General features: G+C 56.9%; 1 protein-coding gene across 1 annotated transcript; it reads left to right on the top strand.

Moving 5' to 3' along the window:
- The first annotated feature begins 1,211 nt into the window (after window positions 1-1,211).
- On the top strand, window positions 1,212-9,284 carry TENT5B (terminal nucleotidyltransferase 5B). Its single transcript, XM_040587399.1, has 2 exons — window positions 1,212-1,660; window positions 5,726-9,284. The coding sequence occupies exons 1-2, from the start codon at window positions 1,484-1,486 to the stop codon at window positions 6,743-6,745; spliced, it is 1,197 nt and encodes a 398-aa protein (XP_040443333.1). The 5' UTR covers window positions 1,212-1,483; the 3' UTR covers window positions 6,746-9,284.
- Window positions 9,285-22,995: the final 13,711 nt, after the last annotated feature.

Below are 22,995 nucleotides of genomic sequence, written 5' to 3'. Positions count from 1 at the left end.
TCCCAAATACCCCATTTCTCCCCAAACCCAAATCGCTGCCCCCACTCTTTCCACAGCCAACACCAGCTTCCAGCGGCAGAGCCCTGGGATACAGGAGAGGACAATCTGATGCCATTGAGCCTTGGGAGACAGCCCTGGCAGCTTGGAAGAGCTCTGCAACGGCCTCCCCAAGGTGAAATGCCCCAGGTTGAGGGTTTGGGGGTTTACAGGGGTGCTCTTACAATAAATCCCTGCAAGGGTGTAAAAATAAACCAGTGCTGGCTCATCTTCCAACAGGACTTGCGGCTTTTAAGGATGAATCCCAGCTCTGATCAGAAATGGGGGAAATGGGAGCGGCAGGTGCGGCTGCGGAGCCTGGAGTCATGCCCGTCCGTCCATGGGACCGCGGGGCATCAGGCACCGGCTCGGCAGGGAGGCGCCTCTTGGAAATGTCTTCAGGGTTAAATGCCGCTGAGGAATGAGCTTTTTAAAGTGATGGGAATTGTTGGGATGAAAGGAAATGGCTGGCACACGGCTGGCCCGAGGAGGAGGCGGAGGCTTGGCTGGCAGCTGGGCCATGGGGTAGATGTTAGGGGCTGGGGTTGGACTCCTGGGGCTGGGAACACCCGGCATCAGCGTTCTGAGCTGTGGGCTCCATCACCCTGGGGGGTCACCCGCGGTGTGACCCTGTGTCTCCTGGGTGCCAGAGCTCCCTGCTCTGGTGGGTGGGTCCCTGGGGGGCTGCTGGCCAAGGAGAGAGGGCCCTGGGTTGGGCATGTCAGGCAGGGGGGCATTGGGCTGCGGGGCGTCAGACCATGGTGTACAAATGAGGGTCAGTGAGCCACCAGTGGGGTATCAATGGGGGTCCAGTGGAGCATCAGTGGGACATCAATGAAGCATCAGTGGGGCATCAATGGGGCACGAGTGGGGCATCAATGGGGCACGAGTGGGGTGTCCCTTTAAGGCGCGCCCCGTCCTGACCAATCAGCGCCGGGATTCCCGCACGCCGGGGGCTGCGTAGGAGGGGCGGGGCTCCCCGGCCTGTCCCGCCCCGTCTGCCCTTCTCCCCGCCTCTTTCCCTACTCGCCCCTTCTGATTGGCGCCCAGCCCAGCCCCACTTTTCACCCTGGACCTATGAAAGCGCCGGAGAGGCGACGAGACCGGGCCGGGATTGGCGGCGGGGCCGGGCCAATGGGGCCGCGGCCGGGGGCACTATATAAGGTAGCGGCGGGCGCGGACGAGCGCATCGCTCGGCGGAGCCGGTGGCGGGCGGGGAGCGGTGCGGGCCCGTTCGTTTCAGCGTCCCCTCCGGGCACCGACCGCGCCTCCCCGCCTCCGCCCCGCGGGCAGCACCCCTCAGAAACAGGTTTTTTTTCTTGGGTTTTTTTTTTTTTTAATTTTCCTCCTGTTTCCCTTCCGAACTCGGCACTTCCGGCTGGTTTCCGGGCCGTTTCCGGGTGACTTGGGCTTCTCTTCCGGTGGCCGGTCGGGCGCGAGGGGGACGATGTTGGCGGCGGCAGCGGGGCCCGCTCCGGGCGGCTCGGAGCAGCGCGGCGGCCGCTTCAGCGTCCTGACGTGGGAGCAGGTGCAGCGGCTGGACCAGATCCTGGGCGAGGCCGTGCCCATCCACGGCCGCGGCAACTTCCCCACGCTCTCGGTGCGGCCCCGCACCATCGTCCAGGTGAGGCCCCGGGGGGCACAGGCCCCAGCGTGTGCCTGCGGCTGGAGGGGGGGGGCACAGGCCACGCTGGGCCCGGGGGTGCCTGGGGCTGGAGGGGTGGTGCAGGCCCCGGCGGGTGCCTGAGGCTAGAGGGGTGGTACAGGCCGCGCTGGGCCCCGGCGCTGGTGGGGGGCCACAGACCCTGGGGGCTGCCCAGAGCTGAAGGGGGTGCAACTGCACAGGCTGCTCTGGGCCCCGGGGCTGGAGGGGGGGGCCCAGGCCCCGGCCGGTGCCTGGAGCTGGGGTGGTGGGGCACAGGCTGCGCTGGCCCCCCGGTGTGCCTGGGGCTCGGGGGGGTGGGGCACAGGCCCTGGCTGGTGCCTGGGGCTGGGGGACACACAGGCAGTGCTGGGGGAGGGGAGGCACAGGCCCCGCTGCCCCCCCTGGGATGCGTGGGGCGGGGGGATGACACTGGCCGCCCTCCGCTGCCCCGTTGGACTCTGCCCTGCTCCCGCGGGGGGTCAGGGAGAAAATAAAAATGCTGAGGCGGCGGTGGCCGGGCCCCGGGCCAGCCTGGCCGGGCAGCCTCCGCCCCCACGGGCAGCGCTCCGGGGTGTCCCCCCCGGGGGGGTAACGCTGGGAGGGGTGCTGGGGGGGCTGGTTGCTGCCTGCCCCCCTGCAGCAGGAGGGTGCATCTGGTAGGACCCTGCTGCAAACACCGTTCTTGGCGGGGGTGGGGAATAATCAAATGCGTTTAAAATTCATGCCCGATCCCTGGAGGTGCCGCAGCTGTGGCATGAATCCTGCTTTGCTTCTTCCCGCCCTCTTCTTGCTGGGTTTGGGTTGATTTGGTGCCCTGAGAGCTGTGAAATAGGGGGGGGGGGGGCTGAGACAGCGTGGGGGAGCTGCTCCTGTGAAATGGCTTCGTGCTGGTGGACATGTTGGGCTTGTGTGGTGGGAGAGGTGGTTATTAATTTAAATGCTAGATCAAATGTCAGTGTCCTTTGATTCTGTCATGCTGAGCATATCCTCCAGAGTCTGCCTGAGACTTCATCTCGTTAAAGAGTTCCTGTTAGCTTAACCATAAAGTAATAACTGTGTTTAATATTAAACTAACAATGTAGTTCGAATAAGCTGATGCATATTCATTTTTGGGAGGCAACTTCATTCCTCAGTAATGACTCATCAAATGTAAAATCGGGCATGTTAGCTTCTAATTAAAAAGGCTATTCACAAAGCTAAAACCAAACTGGCTTTCACAATAAACTAATCACTGGGATTTTGAAGCCTCAGCTGCTTGAGAAACATTTCTACCTAAGCCTGGAAAATGCAGAGGTGACATTTGAAAGACACTGGGCTGTATGAAAGCCTCAGCTGATGGCAAGTTCCTCGAGTCCCTGCAGCATCTGTTGGGGGCAGAAGTGCTAAATATTGGCTGCATGAAGCTTTAACCTGAACGGCAGGCGGGAGCTACTGTCAGGGCACTGCCCTTGGGTTGTGCAAGGCCAGTGAAGCTCGGCGCTGTTAAAACCCGGTGCGGTGGCAGCATCAAATGTTCCACCACTTATTACTGTTTGGTTCCACGAAACTGAAGGTGTCGGAGTTGCTGAAAAGGATGTTGCCACTAGCAACTTCAAACACTAAATAACTGAGGGCTGTAATTCTGACCAACCGCGCTGGCAGACCCTGTATTTAGGGCTGACTAATCTGAAACAAGTAACCTAAAAGGCAGTTATTTGTTGCGTGCTCTTGTTGTTGTGGGAGGTGGGAAGCGGCAGGTCAGGACGCAGGCAGGGTTTGCGCTTGCCTGGCTGTCAGAGTCAATTATCTGAACCACACGTAACGTGAGGTGCTGTTTTGGGAAGCAGGTCAGCAGCTGCCTAACCCTCTAAATATCCAACCCTCTGGGGAAAACACATACCTGAACCCACTGGCTGCAGTCAGGGAGATGTGCTTCAGGTTAAGACTGGCAGGCTGCTGCGCTCGGGGAAGCAGCAAGGTGCTCTGCAGGCTGGAGCTTTTCTGGGTGATTTGGGACAAGACTGATTTGAGCAGTTGAATTATTCCCCCCCCCCCCTTTCTACATACATACAGGCTGCACCTGTAAACCTGGGCAGCTCCAGTAAGCCTGAAGAAGCTTATGGGTCTGAAATGCTGCAGGTCCTGAGCTGTGCCCTGAAAGGGGTTAAGCAGATGTTCTTTGGAGCCAGGAAATTAATCTGGAATGAGATCTTCTCCAAGCACTGGTCCTAGCTGTGCATCTAACACTTTTGTGACCTATATCTTGTCTCTCTAAGCCTAATAGCACAAAACTCTTAGCTCCACAAGTAGTGCTGGACCTGTGCCTTGGGTGAGTGACTCCAGTGACTGATCTGTTGGCAACAAATGCACAACCAGGAGCTCTCCTGGATCGCTGCGTGATGTTTGTTCTATAAGGGGGAATAACCCTGTGTCACTACTAGGGGTATATTCAGTTTTCAGACTATCTGCCGCTGAAAACAACTGTTTTCATGGCTGAGTTGGATGTGCTGTTGGGGACTTGGGACTTCTGATGGTGAATAGCTCACTGGTTAACTGTTGCCTGACATGTGACTGTCACCATTGGGTTGGCAAGGAGCCCGGGCACACAGGAGTAATAGGGGAAACGCCAGCAGAGAAGCTGCATCATGAGATTTAACAACCTCCAAGTTTAAAGACATTCATCAACTTGTACCAAGATATCTTCTGTTGGCAAGGGCAGCAGAAGCTCGCTGGCATAGCCCCTCAGCTTGGTCACCAAGAGGTCCCTGATGTGCTGAGGGGGTGGCATACTGCAGTCCTTTGCCTTTCATGTACTGTTTCTAAACAGACCTTGTGGAGGGGCAGTTTTATAGCTGGAGCTGCAATGCTCTGATGTCCCCCAGAACTGTCTGCTCAGGGCCATGTCACCCAAGTGGGGGTTTTGGCTCCTCTGATAGAGGTTTGACTTCTAGTGGGGCCTCTCAAACTAGGACAGCCTCGCAGGGCTGAATAGCCCAGCCAGACTGGCTTCTAGGGATATAATTTGTCCATTTGTATCCCAAGCTTTGGCTCTTTCAAGCTCTAGCCTTGCTTCAAGCACTGGGTGAGCCGGCTGGCTAGCTGGGACTCCCTGGACAGGGGGTAATTGCTGAGATAAACATGCAAGCAGGATGAGAGATGGGAAGAGCTTCTGGTGGAAGATGTGAGCTTAATCTTCCTGGGATCTTTGAGCTCAGTTAAACTCAAATTACAAGCTGGTGTCCAGATAGTTTATTTTATGGTCTTGGGGTTATTTCAGCCTCCTGCATGTTAAGTAATCAGGCAAGTGATTCAGCTTCACTCTAAATGAACAAAGCTTTGGAGGGACTGGTGGGTGTGCCAGGACTGAGCAGGCAGCATTAAAATCGCTGGAGTAACACCCGTAAGATGAAAGCTGCCTCTTGTGCTTGATAGCATGCCAAGTTCAGCACGAAGCTCTGACACACTGGAAATTGTTAGGATACACTTACTAGTTAGGACATGAACTTGCATACGCCTGGCTGGGGCTTTTGAGCAGTCCTGACATCTTGATTTGCCTTTAATGAATCTTGACAGGCAAAGGGGATGGCTAAAAGGAGCGAGCCACCCTGATTAAATCAACAGCGACTGCTGCAGACTGTGCTGCCGTGTTGTATTTGGAGTCCTTTTTGGATCAGCAGGTCCTAGCTGGATGGTTGGGAAGGCTGGCTGCAACCGTGGAGGGGGGTGAAGGGGCCAGGGACCAGCCCAGAGAATGGGTTTGGGTAAGCTCTCTGCTTTGGGGGGGGAAGGAAGGGAAGAGCAAACAGCTGTACTGGAAGCAGAAACAGCTGTTCATGTGCAGTAAGAACCCTCTAATGTGAGGGAATAAGTAAAGGAGAGCCACCCCCAGCTGCTGGCCAGACTCTGGATGCCTTCCAAAGTGACCTATTTCTAATGGATTAGCATTTTATTTCACTGTCTTGCACTGGAGTGACCCATATAAGTGCAGGGAGTGAATCCTGCTGCTGTAACCAGGCTGCTTCAAGAATGATTTCGTGCTTCTCATTGACTCTCTTTATATCTCAGGTTGTCCGTAGTCGCCTGGAGAAGAAAGGAATCGCAGTCCATAATGTAAGGTTGAATGGCTCAGCAGCTAGTCATGTTCTGCATCAAGACAGTGGCTTGGGGTACAAAGACCTAGATCTCATCTTTGGCGTAGATCTGAAGACTGAAGATGTCTTCCAGCTTGTTAAAGATGTGGTCATGGATTGCCTTCTTGACTTCCTCCCAGAAGGTGTCAACAAAGACAAGATCACCCCCATGACTCTGAAGGAGGCGTATGTGCAGAAGCTGGTGAAGGTATGCAATGAAACAGACCGCTGGAGCCTCATATCGCTCTCCAACAACAGCGGGAAGAATGTGGAACTCAAATTTGTGGACTCTCTCAGGCGGCAGTTCGAGTTCAGTGTGGACTCCTTCCAGATCATCCTGGATTCGCTCCTGCTGTTTGGGGAGTGTTCAGAGAATCCCATGGCGGAGAACTTCCACCCCACGGTCACTGGGGAGAGCATGTACGGGGACTTTGAGGAGGCAATGGACCATCTCCGGAACAGGGTCATCGCCACGAGGAACCCAGAGGAGATCAGAGGTGGGGGGCTTCTGAAATACTGCAACCTTTTGGTGAGGGGGTTTAAGCCTAAATCAGAAGTTGATATGAAGGCACTACAGAGATACATGTGCTCCAGGTTTTTCATAGACTTCTCTGACATCGGTGAGCAGCAGAGGAAGCTGGAGTGCTACCTTCAGAGCCACTTTGTTGGGATGGAGAGCAAAAGATATGACTATTTGATGACCCTCCACAGGGTGGTCAATGAGAGCACAGTCTGCCTTATGGGACACGAAAGGAGGCAGACCCTGAACCTCATTGCCATGCTGGCTGTGAGAGTCCTGGCTGAGCAGAACATCATCCCCACGGTCACAAACGTTACCTGCTACTACCAGCCAGCTCCTTATGTCAGTGAAATAAACTTCAACTACTATGTCACCCACGTGCAGCCCTTCCTGCCTTGCAATCAGTCTTACCCAACGTGGCTTCCCTGTAACTGAGCCAGGATGAACTTCAGGGTCTGTCCTCCAAGGTACTTCCTTGCCTTGGGGAGGGGGGGGGGGTGACAAAATGGAAAGAACCAACCTTCCTAGAACTGCAACAAGAGGAAACTTCCTGGACTCTTGCTTGAGTGTCTTGTTCCTGGGGTTGTTGGAATGAGGCCTGTCTGCTGTACACTGTGATGGGAAGTGCAGTGTGATGGAAACTAGATGACTTGGATGTTTATGGGAAGACTCGATTGCTTATTGAATCCTGGAGGCGATGGGGGAGGGTGGGGTTGTGTGAGGGGAGATTGTAGAATTACGCTAAGGTAGAGCTGCACTGCCCTGAAATGGTTCTGAATTGTGTTGTGGTTTTTTTTTAGTGCGGGAGGTGTTATGGGTGTGCAGACTTGTGGTTTCTGAAGATAGAAGCCAGAGTGGCTAATTCCTTTGAAGGACCAAAGAATCCTGTTTAAGTGCCTGTAACAATATAAACACAACTGTACTGTAAACCTCTTTTTTTTTTTTGCAGGGGGTTGACATCCCAAGAGCTTGAGTGGGGATGTTCAAAGAGAAAAATGTTTCTGTTGGGGGGAGGGGGGCCGGGAGGGTCATAAGATCATTTCTAGTAACCTTGCTGAAGCAGGAATGGGTTTGCAGGTTACATGTCGCTGAGGTTTTTTGGCATGGCTTGCTGCCTGTGAAGGACCAGCTGTAGCAAATAGCTGTCAAAGTGGAGTTGCATAAATGGGGGTGGGCTTGGAATGACTACATGTAAATGCCTAAAACAGGGGACACTGGGGTGGGGGGGAGTGCATGGTGAAAAATGCTGTGCAGAGCTTTATGGAGAAAAGGCAGCAGGGACCTTCATATGAATTTACTCAAGCTCCCAAGTCTGCAGTGCCAAAATGTAATAATTGTGTACATAAACGATGAGGCAGAAGATCTGTCCAGGAGCCTGCCCCAGGCTACCGTACCTAATTGTGTATTTTCTAGGGGAATTTGAAATGCTGCTTTTTTTTTTGGCATGCAGTGTGGTTTTTATGCACAAAGCCAGAGACCAGCTGGGTTATCTGGGAAGATGAGGCTTGTCCTTTGAAGCACAAACCAACTAGTTCACTAGTCAGTTACCTCCAGCTGTTGCTGTGCTGGAGCCTGGGTCTGTCTAGTAGATGGGCAGACTTCTCCCAGCCTCCTGTGGCTGGAGATGTTCCCTCAGCCCCTTGGCAGGTCCTGTCTTCGGAAGCAACTTATTCCCAGCTATGTGATTCCACATGTGAGCCACTGATAGCATTTGAAATTCACTCTCTAGCTAGAAGTGGAGCTTGCAGGGGGCAGGTGTGTAAAAGTCAGTTGGCCTTAGGAAAAAAAAAGTATGTCTTCTCTAAACAAACCCTCTTGTGTCTTGAGGGTTTGGCTCTTAGTCAAGTGTGGCTTTGAAGTTGTTGAGTGTCTAGAGCACAAACAGTTTTTCACGGAGGTGCCTGGGTTGCCATGCCCATTCTCGTGAAACATCATCTCAGACTTTAATAACTATGCACGGAGGGAGAGGTGGGCGAGCAAGCAGGCGCTTCCTAGGGATGCTGCTCTGGGAACACTGTGACTTCGTGGTGCTTCCTCTGAGGCTGACATACTTGAGTATCTTTAACTTGTGGGGTTATTTTGTTCTTGTGACAAAACTGTAATAGCTGGGCAGATTGAATGCTCTAATAAAGACTAGATCCTCGGAATGTGTATAGCCAGATTGCTACCTTTTTTGGGGTAGGGGCGATGTGGAGCGGGCATAAGGGGTGGGGAGGGAGTGATCTGGGGGCTCTTGCACTTAACATGAACTAACCAACCTGAAATTGGTCCAGCTTTGCTTCCTATCTAGTCAGAGCTGAAGTGTCACTAACGATGTAGCTATTACAGGTTTAACTGCCTTCCCGTAGCACAGCTTTGCCTTCACGGCCAAGGCTGGCGTGTTGGCTCTGCCACAGCCTGGTACCTCCCTGGTGCCCAGAGCCCGATCCCTGGGCGGGGGGAGCGTGAGGTTTATCCAGTGCAAAGTACAACTGGTTTAAGGGCTGCTTTTGAGATCCTAAGCATGCCACCTTCATGGCTTCAAGGGAAGATCTTTCTCTTTTTTTTTCTGCCATTTTAAACTTTGGATGAACATAGATGAGATGTAGCATGCTTTTTTACAGGCTGCGTACCCTTTACCCACAGACACATAAACGCACTAAACTGAGATTCCCTCCCTTCCTGTAAGATGTCAAAAAGGTTCCCTACAGCCAACAGCTCGACAGGGCAACTTATGTTGAGATTGCACTTTTGATTTACAGTGTGTGTGGTGGGACTCTTGTGAATGGGTTGAATCTGAATTTTTCTAGACCTTGCAGTGATACTGTGCTGCCTCCTGTGAGGGGGCAATTGGAAGATTCCAGTAGCTTGAATGGCACTTGATTTTGTTTTAAATGTCTTTTTCCTACACCTGTATCACCTGTCATGCGATGGGCTTGACATAGACTCACTAGATTCTTTAGAATCTGTTACAAATAAATACAGTGTATTCAAATTTGTTGGATTTTATTTTTATTTGCTTGTCCATCTGGGTAGCATGGTGTTGAGACAGCTGACCCTGCTCCCACCAAGAACCAGGCTCTGAACCAACTGGTCGCCTGGAGAGGAGCAAGCAGAGATCCTGGTTCTGGAGCTGCTGGAATGCTCCTTGCAGGTCAGGCTGCTCAGTCCCTCCAGCTGAAGCGGCTGGGATGTGTGTAGCTGTTGGCAGGTCACTCCTGTGGTTGAGGGAGGCTTCTATTTATAACACTTGTTCTTTAGTGTTGTGCATCTTCCCTTTTCCTGGTGGCTCCTCAAGTTGCTGGTGGGGGAGGGTGACCCAATGGGGCAGCTGGCTTGGTGTGGTGGTGATCTGAGGTCCCTGCTGCTGGGGATGATACTGGGAGACTCGCCGCTGCTGCTGGCTTTCCATGACTTCATTCTCTGCTGATGGTCATGAGCAGCAAAAGGTTGCTTGAGTAATTCAGACTTGCTTATTTTGTGGGGCTGACCCACCTGCAAAGGGGTTGCTCTTGGAGAGGGGAGCGTGCGAGGCTCTGAAAGCTTTATCTTCCCAAAAAAGCTTGGATCTGCTGCTGTCCAGGCCGGATTCCTGTGCGATGGCTGGAAGCTGGCTGCCTGTAGCTGGGTGCCCTCCAACCTAAGATGAAGCTTCACTTCCCCTTGTCAAGCTACAGGCAGTTTTGGTTCTGCTGCAACAATTGAGCTAATGATGTGCCAGTCCCTCTTTGGGACAAGCTTGCTGGCTCTGCATCTCCAAACTTTCACAGTCTGGGGCCAAGCTTGCCTCTGCCAACAGGTCTGGGTTGTTTTTGCTGGGCTGGCACCACGTAAGACCGTGTCCGTAATTGCCTGCTCGAGTAGGACTCTGCTTTTGCAGAGCTGATTTCTCTCTAAACCTGTTGGCAGCGAGCTGGGCTGTTTGCCTCTTGCTGGCACGCAACCCAGCACGAAGCTCCTGCCTTCCCTGAGCACATCTCAGGTGTGGGAGCGGCTCTGGAGTATCTGCTTAGCTTGTCAGCTGTCTTCCCAGTGCCAGCGGTCGGTCCTGCCGACGGCTGTCGATGCTGTGGTGAATAAGCTGCCTCTGGATTTGTGACCCTGAGCAGAGCAGCAAAAGCCCTGACAGAGTTGGCTTGTCATTGTTGGAGCGGATCAGACTATACAAAAGGATGTTGGTGGAAAGTACTAGTTGTGATCAGAAAGGAGCTATCAATGTTTACAACTGAGATTTGGATCCCTCTTTTGTTAATTGTCAAATAAAAAAAAAACCCACACCATATATTTTCCCACAGCCTGTAGTCTGTCATTATTTTTCTCTTTGAACAGAGGGTGATGGGCAAGTCGGGATGTGCCCGAGTATCTGGTGGGTGAGATTTGGGCTCTAGCGACGGGCGTGTTGGCATGCGCCGGGTGCCCGAGTGCTTCCCTCAGCCTTGGCTCTGGAGCTTTGCTCCGAGGAAAGGTGCGTGTTGGGGTGGCCGTGGCTCTGCCCCAGCAACTCCCTATATTTAGACCACCAGTGTTACGCCTGTGCCAGACTGGTCTGGGTCGTGCTGGCAGTGCCCAGCTCAAATAACCAAAGTCAGGAACGGAGAAGCCTGTGCGGCGTGTGCCCTGCAGCACCTCTGCAAAGGGCTGGTGGGTGATCGATGCCTTGAGATGCATCCAAAAATGTTCCGCGTTGTATCAGCAGGATCGCCTCCAGTGCTTGTATCTGCAGACCTGCCCGCAGCAGCTTTGCTCCTGGAAGGACATCTGGCTGAGCTCCAGACTCACCGAAACGGGAGGAATTCGCCTTGAATCTTCAGAATGCAAGAAACATCCCGCTCCAGCCCCCCCCCGCTTCGGGCTGTCCTTCAGCTGGGGGCTCAGCGCTGGGGGTGGCACCGTCTGTGTGCAGGGGGGTAGCTAGACCCAGCGTGGCATTCAAGTTGTACCTTGGTCTCTCTAATTAGCCTCTCGTGCAGCACGCCGGTGGTTCTACCCGGCTGCCCTCCTCCTCGGTAGCCGCCGGGGCAGCGCAGGTGTTAACTCTGCTATTTGAGATCGGGCAGAATGAGAGAACAGTCTGTCTGTGCGGCTCCTCTTGCCATTTATAGCGGTGTTTGGGCGATCCAGCACACGGACCCTTGTGCTCAGGCGCCTGGTGCCAAGCACGAGACAAATGCTTCATTGATGTGTACATACTGGGAGGGCGGTTTGCTCCCGGCAGGGCCGTGGCAGTGGGGTTGGGAATGAGCTGAGCTGCCGGAGGATGGCACAAACTCGAGCCCCTTTGCCACGGTCCTGAGCCCCGGGGAGCAGCTGAGCCTTGCCGGGGTGAAGGCTGATGGTGAGAAACGTGCAGCGTACAACTTCTGCTCCGTCATTGAACCCTCCTATCTTATCTCCTGGCCCCAGCTGCTTTCTGCTGGAGGTTCTGGTTCAGGCTTTTTTATCACAAATAGGATTTCAGCTCATGTTAGAGCTGGTGTGGAGGCGGAGGAGCGTTTAAAAGGCTGTTTTTGTTGTTGTTGTTCTGTGCATGGGGCATTCGCACCGTGCAGCTGCAAATGCAGTTTGGTGCAGACCTTTCGGCTAGTGGCAAGGAGGCACAGCGGGAAGCCCCACGAATCCCCTGGGTCATCCACCTTCCCCCACCTCTGACTTCTTGCATCCAGCCTCAAATCAGAAGCTCAGGCGTTCCCTTCCCTCCTGAGCCACCGCAAGAAGAGATCAGCTCGTGCAGAGCCTCTCGCCTGCTCCACCTAAGACACCAGGCCAGCTCTCCCCAAAAACCCCACGTGCTTTTGCGAAAGCTAACAGCGGCTCACCAGGTGCCTGCTCTTCCCCGCTCTTTCTCTTCCTGCAGCTCCTGTTCTGGAGGAGCGAGCGGCCGCGTCGGCCGGAGCCGGAGCGAGCTGCACGTGTGCCGAGTGCCCGGCTGCTGCTTGGGTGGAAACTGCGGTCGGTTTGCTGCTCCCTTGTCTGGGTGGATCCCCAGGCCTGGCCACCCATTTCAGCTTGTAGAAACTTGATGGCTCTGACAAATTTGATTGAAATCTTCTGCTGGCATCCCCAGTGATTAAGGCGAATGATTGACAGCCGTTGCAAAGTCATGTTTTCTTAGGGAAGGAGTTAAAAAGGTCAATCTGCAGCCTTGAGCTGTTGCACAACTGAGCTGTGAGATGGGCCGGGGATGGGGTGTCCTTCACCCCCTACCCCAACCCACTGTGCGTCCCTTCAGCGATGCCAAGGGGAAATAATGGCATTTCCAGGAGAGAAGACGACTCGTAGGTGGGACTGTGGTTTTGGAGCCAGGCATTAGGCTGGAGCGGTGCCAGGGGAGGTGCAAGGCGATGTGTAATGTGTTATCTCTCTCCCCATACAAGCGAGAACATGCATTTTCACTCCTAAGAGCTCACATCGTTCTTCTAGTGAGTCCTAGCTGTTCCCACCTCCCCTTCCAGGCCAGGAGGTTTCTCTTTGGGGACCGATGGAGACGCCTCTGGTCGGGGTAGCTCTGCGGGGGACTAGCTCAGGCAGCACTGGGGTGGCTGGTCGTTGCCCCCTCCTGCCACCACGGCATATTTACCCTGCTTATCTTGCCACTATCAAACCCCAGCTTCAGCAAGAGCAGTGTCACCCTGCCTTCAAAGGAAAAACCACCAAGCAGCGCGTTCCCTGGGGTGTTTGCGTGGCCTATATTTTTGCCTTGTAATCCAAGGAGGGGCTGGATGCACGGCACCCCTCCAGCCCTCCTCCCCTCCCCCCTGTAGCCACCCGGCCGGCGTGGCTGGAACAGCTGATTACTTTAAGCATCCCTCTGCTAATACGCAATTACAGGTCGCTTGGGCTTGAAATCCCAGTTAAATCCGCATGTCCGCAGCCTGACTCACCTAACTACTGCTCCCCTAATGGATCCTGGATGCATTCCTTAAGGACTGGACATAATGTTAACATGCCACTTACTAACCACCCTTTTCAAATATCACCAGTGTAACGAGTTTAGCCGGTTTATTCCCCTGCTCCTCCTCCCCTCCAGCCCTAGACAGTCCCTGCGTACTCTGATGGCAAAGGCTGAGCATCCAGGGTGTAAATCCCCCTTTGCAGAGGGGTTTGCTGGCTGCTGCAATGGGGCTCAGGAGGAATCGGTCCCTGGAAGGTTGATGTCTGCCCTGGGGGTGTTTTAGTCGAGGAGATGATGAGCAGTGCTGCTGTCCAAAAAATCCCTATGAGCATGGGGGGAAAGCAGGAGGGTCACAGCCCTTCCCCATGGCAACAGCCCCCTGAGACTGTGGAGCATGTGCGTCCCTCTGCAGTGTCAGGGCTGCTCCCACCACAAGCAGCTCGAGGGTTTTGTAACGTGCCCTCCCGAAGGCGGTGGCCTTTGAACCCAACCTGCCCATTTGGGGCTGGATGCTGCTATTCCGGCTCGTGCTCGGCGGGTGCTGCCGGGCTGCCCGTGACAGAGGGTGCAGAGCAACGTGAGTAAGCGCATCCTCACCATCATCCCACGTCACGGGTGACCTAACCCTGGGCCGGGTACCCTCCACCTCCCATTAATGCCCAGGGAACTGGAGACGGTTGGTATTGCTAATAGCAATAATTGCCCGGTAGTTATTCAGTTGATGATTTGTTTTCTCCAGGCAGGCTGCCTTACGTCCAACCTCAACCCATCCGCCCTGAGGCCACCCCAGGCTGGGCAGGTGAAGGAGGAGAGACCACGGGGACAAGCTGTTTTCCAGCCAGCTCCAAGCTGGATGAATGTGGTTTATCCGGTGCCAAAACCGAGCCGCATCGCTCAGCAGTCCCTCCCAATTTCTTATCTCCAAGCTCCTCTTTTTTTGCTCCTTGGGATGGGGAGAATAAAAGAGATATTCGGGGCTTTTTCAGGAGATGACGGGGGCTGCAATGGGGGAGGACAAAGTTTCAAATCTGGCTCCACAAGTGCCCCTCTCGCTGCCGTCCTGCCCCAGCGAGAGGGACGGCATCTTTTTGGCTGAAGGAAATTGGCCCCTTGCAGGGCAGTGACCCCCATGAAACCGGGATGTGTCCAGTTCCTGGGGCATGCTGCTCATCGCCATGGCACAGCCACCCCCGGCAGCTCCCTGCAGCCTCGGGTAAGTGCAAAACCCACCGGCAGCAGGGAAGAGCCGGCTCCTGCCTCCAGGAGAGGTGACAGGGGATGCTGCCAGCTCGAGCTGCCACAACAGTCCGGGCTGGAGGGTTCATCTCCCCCGGGGCAGCTGGTGGGTTTTAGCGGGTGCCCAGGCACCCTCGGGCAGGTGAGGGTGCTGCAGGGTGTTTGGGTGCTGGGGCTCGTGTTTGCTCCGCTCCCCAGTTCACGGCACAGCCAAGGCGCTGGGCTCTTGGGCTGTCGCGTGGGTGGGAGGCAGGCTCATCCCACAGCAGTTGTCGCTCGCTTAAACCTTCGAAAGCCGGGATTACTGGCTTTACCCTATAATTGAGGAAATCCACCCTCTTGTTAGCCCCATTGGTGGCTGCTGCCTCGTTCCCTTTCCTTCTTTCTTCTTGGGCGTGGGGGCGTGCCCACCACTGCCCCCAGCCCCCCAAGCTCAGCAAAGACACCACCAGCCCTGTGTGGGGCTGGCGAGCCCGGCAAGCTGCAGGGCTGGCCGCAGGGCTTCTCCTAGCCACCAGCTCGTGCCACCAAAGGCTGTGGGATCAAAGCTGTTGGGTTGGGGTTTTTTTCACTCTGCTCTAAGTGCAGGCCAGCAGCTGCCTGCGTTTGCCTCCAGGCTGCTTTGGGGTAAAGCTTAATCGGCTGCGCAAGGTTTTCTCCTCGGTGGAGCTGCCAACAGGAGCCTGCTCCTCCCTGCAGCATCCCAAAAGGAGCATCGTCGCTGCTGAGCCCATCCCTTTGCACGCCAGCATCCAGCGTCAGGACATCCCTCGGCGAGCAGAGAGCGGGATGTGCTCCGGCATCAGCCAGCCCTGGGTCTGAGCACGCCTGGAATGGGACTCAGACCCAAATCCGGCTTCACCGGTGAGTTCCAGATGTGGCACATCTGCCTACAAGGAAAACTGTGCTGGGCTTTCCCAGAATCCTGACCCTCTTCCCGCCTCCTGCTGCCTGTCTTATGGCAAGGGAAGAGCCCTGCCAGCCCCCAGCCCTGCCAGCCTGTGGTTTCTCACCAGGCACGGCGGCAGTGCTGGATGTGTCCCCCCTTGCCCTGGGAGGACATGGGGGGCCAGCCCCACCAGCCAGACCTGCCTCACTAAATCAGCTCTTTGCAAGGGGGGGGACGCCCCGGGGGCTGCCTCTTGCCCAGACCTACGGCTCCCCTCGCCCTGGGCTGGGCTGGGGGCACCACTGAGCCCCAGTGCTCTGCCCCAGTGCTCTGCCCCACAGCCCAGCCCCACGCCGTGGTCTGTCCTAGCTCCTGCCATGCCCTGAGCTGCGGGACATGCAAACCTGACCATGCAGCGATGCTCCCCGTGCCAGCTGTGGGGCTGCGGTGGCTCCATCACCGCCCCTGTGGAAGAGGAGGATGCTGAGACACCCAAGGAGCTCAGGTGGCGTGAAATCCCACCGCCAGCCCCTGCCTGCCCTCCTGCCCAGGTGGCAGTGGCACCTGCCCGTTGGCAGCCCGTGCCGGCCCTGGCTGGCTGGTGGGTATGAGTTATCGCTGCTTGAGAGCCGCTCTGATGAGTCCGGGTGGATTAATGGGGTGAAAGGAGGCGCTGCGATGCAGCCCTGCCGTGCAGGGAGAGCAGCTGGCTCAGCGGGGCATTGGCCTGGGGGAAGCGGGGTCTGGGGTGCACGGGGAGCGAGTGCACGGGGAGCGGGTGCCCTTCCAGTGCAGGGCAGAGCCTGGGCTGGGCTGGGTGGCTGGGAGCCCATCCAGCTCGATAAGCTGCACTGGGCCAGTGCTCTCGGGGCCATTTCCAGGGAGGAGTTGGCTGCGAGATGAGGCGGCAGGGCAGACCCGCATGGTGGCTTCCCCTGGCACGGTGGGATGCTGGCTGGGGTCTCCCCCAGCGTGGCTGTGCCCTCAGCCAGGCTTTCTTGGGCTTTCCACACAGGCGAGTCCATGTACCGGGCAGATCCCTCCGGAAGGACGAGAGGTGCATTTTGGCAGGAGCAGCAGCGTGAGCGCTGGATAATTCCTGCAAACTGCAGATGATGGAGAGGGCGTTTAGCAGGCAGGAGTACCCAGGGCTGCCCTGAGCTGCGGCTCCAGGTCACGCTGCAGCTCCAGGGGTGTTGGGAGTGCTGGGGCTGGTTCAGCCAGCCACGCTTCCTGGTGGGAAGGGATGCCGGGAGGTGCCGCATGGCAGAGCCGAAATGCCAGCACAAGGGTTTGGGCACTGGGAAGGGACATGGAGTGCAGCAGAAGCCGGCACACACTCAGGGCTGCACACCATCAGCACCCCGACTCCATCTGCCTCCCGCAGCCAGGGCTTGTGTCATCCCAGTGGGAATTGCCTTTTTGGCCACACAGCAGGGCTGGGCGGTGCGGCTGCCACCAGCCTGCTGTCACAGCCTGGGCAGGACCAGGCCACCCGTGCGAGCAGGACAGCCTGGAGCGGGGTGCTGGCAGCGGGTGGGGGTGTTGGGGGAACACTGCCCTCCCAAACCAGACAGGGCGGCTTTGGGAGTCCCCACGCCACACGTCACACCCAGGGAAGACCTTTTAATTGTCTGCTGGCAGAACACGGGGCTGGAAAAACGACGTGATGAGGCACTTGGTGGTTTGTGATACCCATCTGCCCGATTCCTCCTCTCCAAGCCGTGCGCTGGGGCTGGGGCCGGAGCTGTGTGCGGGCAGCGTGTGCCCGGCATGGCGATGGGCACGTGTACCCAGCTGTGATAAGGACAAGCAAGATAAGGACCTGGTTGTCCCTGGGCTCCAGCCCGCTCCCTTGGCCCCAGGCTGGTGGGGTCTAATCCAGCCTTTCCCCTCCCGGGAGCAGGGATGAGTTTTCCAGCTGCACCGAGCCCCCTCCCCGGTGCACACGTGTGTTCTGGCACGTGGGCTGTGTCCTGCTCTGGGAGCACACGAGCCCACATGGTGCAGGCGACAGGGAGATGTGGGTCACTACTGTCACCCCACCCCACGTGTCCATCATGGGCTGGCGCATTGGCACGGCATGGCCCAGCGCCGGGGCTACCTTGTGTGAGACTCATGCTGGGTTGTGCACGCTGGAGAGGTCGGATCCTGCCCCACAGCATCTGCTGTGCACCAGTCCGGTGCCGGTGACCCTGCTAGCAGCATCAGCTCCTTTCCATGAAGCACGGTGGGATAAGGTGAGCCCAGAAAATCCCCCTCCCATCTCTCCGAGCCCAAGCCCAGCAGCGCAGCATCGTCTGCACCACCAGCACAGCACCGAAACACCCCAAAAGCAGCGGCGGGGCCGGGTTATTTGCTCTCAGTGGGATTCTTTTAATTTCTCCTCAGCAAGTCTGTGGCTCAGGCAGCCACAGCCAGAGCAGAGCGAGACAGCAGGTAATAAATCCCCCTCTCCGTGCCCTGTTCTTCAGGTATTTCAAGATTGCGGCAACCTTTGTGTCCCGGCCGCTTTCTCCCAGCACCGGCTCTGTGTGCAGGACGGGAGATTACAGACATTTAGTGTTATTTATGTACATTACTTTGGGGTTATCGGAAAAGCCTAAGAGAGGGAGATAGCAATATTAAAATAGCTTTTGGGGTAGAATGCAATTATAAGGCTAAATTGACGGGTTCCTAAAGTGCATAAGCTGCAGCCAGCGTGAATGTTGTGTTCCTTGCTCTACTGGGGAGGGGCCAACCTTGCAGCTGTGCAAAGCCAAGTACGGCTTTTACCTTTTGCATCGTTTTTTGGGGCATATTACCACCTTCTTTGACAAGCCAGGGTGGTAGGAGGAAAATAATGTGGCTATTCCTCCCCCATACAGATCCCTGCGTGTCCCGGGCTCAGCTGGTCCCTTGGGCACTGCAGCTCTTTTCCAGTGGGAATACAGCTTCACTTTGGCTGGAATTTTGGCAGCAAGCGGGGTTTTGGGCTAAAATCCCGAGCTGAAAGCGGAGTGGGTGATGGGGGCTTGGAGGGTTGTGGCCCTGGGAGCCCACGGTGCAGCTTGGACTTAAATTTAGGATGTTTCCAGGCTTTGAGCTGATGAGCACGCCTGTGGTTCGGCAGCGATACTTCAAACTTTTATCCTCAGATGTAGGAAGGACTTAAAAGCTTTCAGAAAGGGGGGGAGTGGGAAAAAAACAACCCTTCCATCCACTTCAGAGGGGCTTCAAAAGGACAGGCAGGGCTTGCTGGGGTTCGCACCGCAGCACGCGGCGCCCCGGCAGCTTTGCCGGCAGCTCCCCAGCCAGAAGAAAATGGCAGGGACCTGATCCAAAACCCTCGCCGGGAATTTTTCCATCTGCCGTGCTGGGCTGTAGATCAAACCTTGGGTGACCTGTGGGGCTGACAAAGGGAGAATGGTCTCTTGGGGTTTGTTTAATGTCCCTGGGGCTGGGAAGGGACGTTCCCGTCCTCCAGCCTCCCTTTGTTCCCGGGTTGGGCATTGTAGCGCGGAGCCCCAGCTGCGGGTGTGCTGCCCTGGGCTGAGTCCTTGGTCGGCCAGATGAAAGCTGTTGGGTCCTGGTGCTCACAAGGATTTTCAGTGGGTTTTAGGACTGTGCATGTGCCAGGGGGTCTGTTGTCCAGGGATTTACAGAGGAAGGGGTGAGGATGCAATGCCGGCATCCCCCTGGGGTGAGAGGGTGAGGAGGGGAGAGGTCCATCCCCCAAAAAAGGATGGAGAAGGACCCGCTCTTGGCTCTCACAAGTCTCCATGTGTCCTACAGCCCCAGCCCAGCGTGGGCAGGAGGTGCTGGCCAGGACAGGGGTTAGTAGTACCTCAATCTCCCCATCAGGGTTCCCCCCATGCAGGAGAAGGGATGGATGCAGGATGAGGGTGCTGGTGCCACCACCACTGGTGGGTTTCAGTTTCAAGACACCATCCATCCTCCTGACAGCGAGAACTGAAAGAGGAGTTGCCGCAGACAGGCTGGATGTCCTCAGCCATGACAAGGCAACCTGCAGCCGAGCCCCCCAGCCTGGCAGACTGCAGCCTCTGGAAGCTCCCACGTCCTTTTTGCCAGCAAAGCCAGACTACGATTTCACTGCAGCCCCCGCAGCTCAACCGCAGCATCATCTGCAGCCCTGCCCAGCCCCTGCCCAGCCCCTGCCCGCAGCCCCTGCCCACACACCCTGGTGGCCACGGGCAGCCGGTCAGTAGCCAGCACGTGGGAGCTGGCAGAGGCCACAGCTTTTGCTCAGGATGGTTGTTTTGCCCCTCAGAGAGGGGTTATCAGGGCAGCTGCCTTTTTCCACTCGGGGCGATAGTTGAGAGTCACACGAGGACTTGGCAGGTCCCTGGGGACAGGGGGACCCCAGCAACAGGCTGTTGGCTTTGCCTATCGCCAGGTAAAGGGCAGAAAACAAGCAGGAAAAAACCACTGTGGCTCCATGTGGCTGCGGCTGGAGGAGCCCTGCTGGCATCAGCAAAACTTTCCATGGAAATTGGTGGCACTCGGCGATAACACTTGACCTCTGGGCCACACCAGAGGTGACACGCCTTGTCCTCGTGTGCTCCGGTTGCTGTTTGATCACCAAAGGACCACAAGCCACCCGTCACATTGATGGGATGGGTGACTGGTGTCCCGTGCTGGGAATGGGCTCTGGCGGGATGCAAGACAGGCACCACCTCACAGCCAGGGTGAGATGCCCATCCCGGGGGAGCCGCGGTCCCACAGCCACCCCTGCCACCATGGTGCTGCCAGTCCCCGTCCCAGTCCCAGTCCCTCCGGTGCGTATTTTTCTTGGCAGCCCCCAGGCAGGAATGCTTCCCCGCTGCCGAGTGAAAGTGGAGGCAGGAATTGCTGGAATAGCGACAGGCTGAGTAACAGCGCTAACTTTATTCTCTGAAACAAAGGCCAGTGTCCCAGACCGAGGGCTGCTGGGCTCCCGGCAGCGGAGGCCAGGGCTGGGGAGCGCAGGCAGAGCCAGGAACGCTGCCGCCGCAGGGGTCCCTGCCCCAAATTCCTGCCCTGAAGCCCCCCCAGCCGTGCCCAGCTCCCACCACAAAGTCCTCTCCTGCTGCCCACCAGGCAAAAGTGCATTTCTAGGAGCAAATGGGCATTGAAAAACAGCAGGAAAGGGCTGGGATTTCCCTCCGAGAGCTTCAAGCAGCTCCCCAGAGATTCCCAGGGCTATCCCCCCTGCAGGTGTATTGCCAGCCCATCCTCTAGGATTCTGGGGGGCTCCAAGCCCAGCACAGACACCCTGTACCCCTGAGCACCCCACATGGTCTCCCGTGCTCCTGGCACCCCAGGATGCTGTGGAATGGGGTGCTGACCTCCCCTCCAGCCCCACTGCCCCCTTCCCTGGGTGATTTCCCTGCTGTGGAGGTGACTGAGAGGGGCTGGAGGAGAAGGGTCCCCCTGCCAGAGCCCACAAGCTCCACGGGCTGTGAGAGCATCTCCCCACCCTGCTCCAAGGAAGGTCCTGAGTCCCTGTTGGATGCTCCATCCCTGGAGCATGGGGTCAGCTCCGGGCCAGTTGTTTTCCTCCAGTAAAGAGCATGGATTTGCATTTGAGCAGGATGCATCCCTGGTGCCTGGTGCAAGCAGCCTCCCTGCCGGGGCTGGCCTTGGCTGCAGGGCTCGGGGCAAGGCAGCGCTTTCCAAAGCAAATATTTGCACAGCACAATAACACGTGGGAAAGAGCAGGAGCATTTGCTTCCCCGGCTCCGGGGGGAGGTTCCCGGAGAGCGGGGCTGTGTCTGTGGGGGTTCAGCCGTGCCCTGACCTGTCGTTTTGCTGAGCTGCCCAGGTTTCGAGCCTCTTTATGCTCTTCAGGTTTGCACAAAGAGGCTTTTAATTTGCACCCCGGCAAAGGGGCACCGCTCTTGGCTGGCCCTGGAAAACCCCGCTGGGCACCAGGGCAGGGGCATTCAGGGCAGACCCGGGCTGTACCAGTGCCTGGCCTTGCCGGGGCTCTGCCCTGCCACCTGTACCGAAGATGCTCAAAGCTCCCGTGGTCCCCAAGGACCCCAAATCTACCCCCAGATCCCTCCACGTGTGAAGCTGAGCAGCATTGCGCAGTGGCAGCACCGAGCTGGTGGTGGAGTGGGACGTTGCACATCGGATGCTGGATACCTTTCCTCGCTGGTGCCATTGGCCATGATGCGGCTGTGCCATGCAGCCCACCCCAAACCGCCCCCAGCCCCTCGCCCCCATCATGGCAACGCTGTCCTTGGGTTGTTCCCACCTGCCATTTAGCCTCTCCCGGCTTCACATCTTGAGACTTTTCCCTATGGCTGCACTACCTCCAAGCATCTTTTCCTGTCTCGTGTGGAGCGAGATGATCCGGCAGCCCTCAGACAGCAGCCGAGGACCAAAAATCCCTCCTGCCCCGACACCGCTGGGGCAATGACACAGGTCTGACGCTGCTCCCTCACCGCAGCCATTTCCCAGGCCCGGGTGCTGGGAGTGGTGCACTCCCTATCCGCCCAGTTTTTCTTGGAAACAATACAGGAACTGGGGAATGAGCCCATGCAAAAGGCCCCAACCTGTCAGGGCCCCCAGTGGCACTGAGTACCCCCTGACACCCACCAGACCTTTTGCTCGTGCCTTGGCAGAGAGTGGCTGACCCCTGAGCGTCAGCGGTCAGTGCTAATTGGGTATTAGGAGCACAGAAAGCCCTGGGATGAGGCCAGGTTAATGGCCTGGCTGCTCCCAGCCAAGTCACCAATGCCCGGTGTGAGCTCTTCCTCCTCCTTCTCCTCCTCCTCCTCTCCAGGAGGCATCAGCTATAATGGAAAGGTGTCAGCCCTGCCTGTGGTCCTGCTGGTTCTTAAATCCCTGTGTGCTTTATTGCACGGGGAGCTCCTGGCACACCTGGCAGCTGCCTAAAACCTGGGGGCAATTAGTCCATCTCCGGGGGGCAAACCACCTCCCCAGCTGGTGGCGGCGAGGGCAGGACCCCCCGTCCCACCGTGGTCCAGCAGCTTCAAGCCATGTCTCAGGGCTGTCCCCATGGATTACAGCATGTCCCAAGCATGTTGTCCCTGCTTGTCCTGCCGGGGAGGCTGGAGGCTGCTGGGGCCCCGCTGGGTGCCAGTGCGAGCCAGGGCTTTCCCAGGGCTTCTCCATAACGGGAGCTGCTCCCGGCCCCTCTTCCCTCCTGCTCCTCTCCATAAGAGGCGAGGCGATGGGGAGAGCCGAGAGGAGCCTGTGCTTGGCTTCCCTCAGCGGATTCCTTTCCTGCCTGTCACCGACCGATATAGTCCTCAGCGTCAGCCTGGCCGCTCAGCGGGGCAGGCGTTGGGCTGATCCACCCTCGGGATAACACTGGGTCTCCATGCCTCATGGTGCTCGGGGGTCCCGCATGGGGTGGTGGGCCCAGCACCCTGCCCAGGCATTATTTCCATCTGGAGAGGTTGGGATTCCTGGCACTAGCCATCCCATAGCATCCCATAGGGATGAGTTCGCTGGTCTGTGGGTCCACCACCCCGCAGGCATGCGAGAGGGAAGAAAAACGAGGGCTGTGGGCTGCTTTCCTTTCCTTTCCCTCCCTTCATTCCTTCCTTCTCTATTCCTGTGGCATGGCAAAGCCACTCGGCTCTGCCGTTGCACACTCACGGGGCTCCAGGAGCTCAGTCCTTCGCAGGAGGCTGGGCAGCAGGACCAGCACCGTGTGCCCCTGTGCTGGGATCG

The sequence above is a fragment of the Falco naumanni genome, chromosome 3 (assembly GCF_017639655.2).
Source record: "Falco naumanni isolate bFalNau1 chromosome 3, bFalNau1.pat, whole genome shotgun sequence".
Classification (NCBI taxonomy): domain Eukaryota; kingdom Metazoa; phylum Chordata; class Aves; order Falconiformes; family Falconidae; genus Falco; species Falco naumanni.
The sequence above is the reverse complement of the archived record's forward strand: the minus strand, read 5'-3'. Positions and strand labels throughout refer to the sequence as shown.